Consider the following 1,651-nt stretch of genomic DNA (forward strand, 5'->3'; position numbering starts at 1 on the left):
TAGTCAACACATAGAACACTATGATAGAGTATTTGTGTATAGTGACATCTAGTGGCATACAGTGAAATAAACCAAGCAATATATAACACAGCATGAAACAATGTTCAGTCTCCAACACCTCTTCTCATTGTGAAGTGCTTAATTAGACAAACTGATTCTTCTTGTTAGATCCATATGTGTCTTTGCAGGCAAAGGATGTCTGCTAACATTTCCTCAGTGGGACAGTATTGTAGATCCATCTGTCCTTGCTCTTGTAAGTCTCTTAAGAAGTGATATCTCACGTCTATGTGTTTGGTTCTCGGGTTTATCCGCTCTGTCTGTGCGTGTGCTATACATCATTGATTGTCCTCATAGATTGGCGTGGACTCTGTCTGGTTCTGATCTAGATCTTCCAGCAATTGTCTCAACCAGATTACCTCTTGCCCTGCTTGTGATGCGGCCACATATTCTGCTTCGGTGGAGGACAGTGTCACTGTGGACTGTTTTCTAGTGGTCCAGCTGATCAGCCCGTCTTTGAATAGAAACAGGTGTCCACTGGTGGATTTCCGATCACTGGGGTCACCTGCCCAGTCTGCATCCACATATCCAGTCAGACCACTTTTCCCTGTTGATGAAAGTTTCAGTTTAAAGTCTATTGTTCCCTTTAAATAGTGTATGATCCTTTTTGCTGCATTCCAGTCCATCTGGGTTGGCTGGGATACTTTTCTGCATAAGAATCCCACTGCTGTGGCTATGTCAGGCCTTGCCACTGTAGCAATGTATAGTAACTTCCCCATTGCCCTTCTGAATTGTGAGTCATTTTGCAAGGGGTTAATTGAGGAGTTTAATTCTTTAAGATAATTTGTCTCCATAGGTGAGTTGACTGGTTTGGCATCGTTGAGCCCAAAAGTTTCAATTACTTCCTGTATTTTGTGACTCTGGTTAATAAGAAAACTGCCATCTTCTTCTCTTTCTATCTACATGCCTAGGAAGTGTTTGACATCGCCTAGATCTTTTGTTTCAAAGTCCATGTTTAAGAGCTCCAGCAGTCTGGAACAATCCACTTCTTGCTCATAACATACTAACAGATCATCTACATAAATGAGTACAAAAATCCACCTACCATTTAGTTTCTTGGTGTATAGGAAGGGATCGGCCTTGCTCCTCTGAAAGGATTCTCTCAAAAGTGCCTCATTAATTTTCATGTTCTATGCTCTGGCTGCTTGTTTGAGCCCTTAGATCCCCTTCTTAAGTTTACACACCTGTTCTGGCTTTTGTGGGTCTACAAAGCCCTCTGGTTGCTCCATGTAGATGTCTTCTGTTAAGTCACTGTGTAAGAAAGCGTTTTTTACATCAAAATGCTTTACTAGCATTTGTTTTGTAGTTGCAACTGTGAGTAGAGCTCTGATTGTGGTATGTTTGACGACTGGGGCAAATGTCTCATCGTAATCTTCTCCATATTTTGGGGAGTATCCTTTGGCTACGAGTCTCGCTTTATATCTCTCAACTGTACCATCAGTGTTGTACTTGACCTTGAAAGTCCATTTACAGCCAATTGCCCTCTTTTTGGCCAGCAGTTGCGTTAGCATCCAAGCCTGCGTGTCCTGTAGTGAGATGATTTCTTCCTCAGCTGCCTTTATCCATCTCTTGGCTTACCTCTCCGGGAGTTGTG

General features: G+C 42.4%; 1 protein-coding gene across 1 annotated transcript; it reads right to left on the reverse strand.

Annotated features, from left to right (window-relative positions):
* Positions 1-335: 335 nt before the first annotated feature.
* On the reverse strand, positions 336-776 carry LOC122926273 (secreted RxLR effector protein 161-like). The gene has a single exon (XM_044277648.1). The coding sequence runs from the start codon at positions 774-776 to the stop codon at positions 336-338; it is 441 nt and encodes a 146-aa protein (XP_044133583.1).
* Between the last annotated feature and the right edge of the window lie 875 nt (positions 777-1,651).

Source organism: Bufo gargarizans, chromosome 2, assembly GCF_014858855.1.
Source record: "Bufo gargarizans isolate SCDJY-AF-19 chromosome 2, ASM1485885v1, whole genome shotgun sequence".
NCBI lineage: Eukaryota > Metazoa > Chordata > Amphibia > Anura > Bufonidae > Bufo > Bufo gargarizans.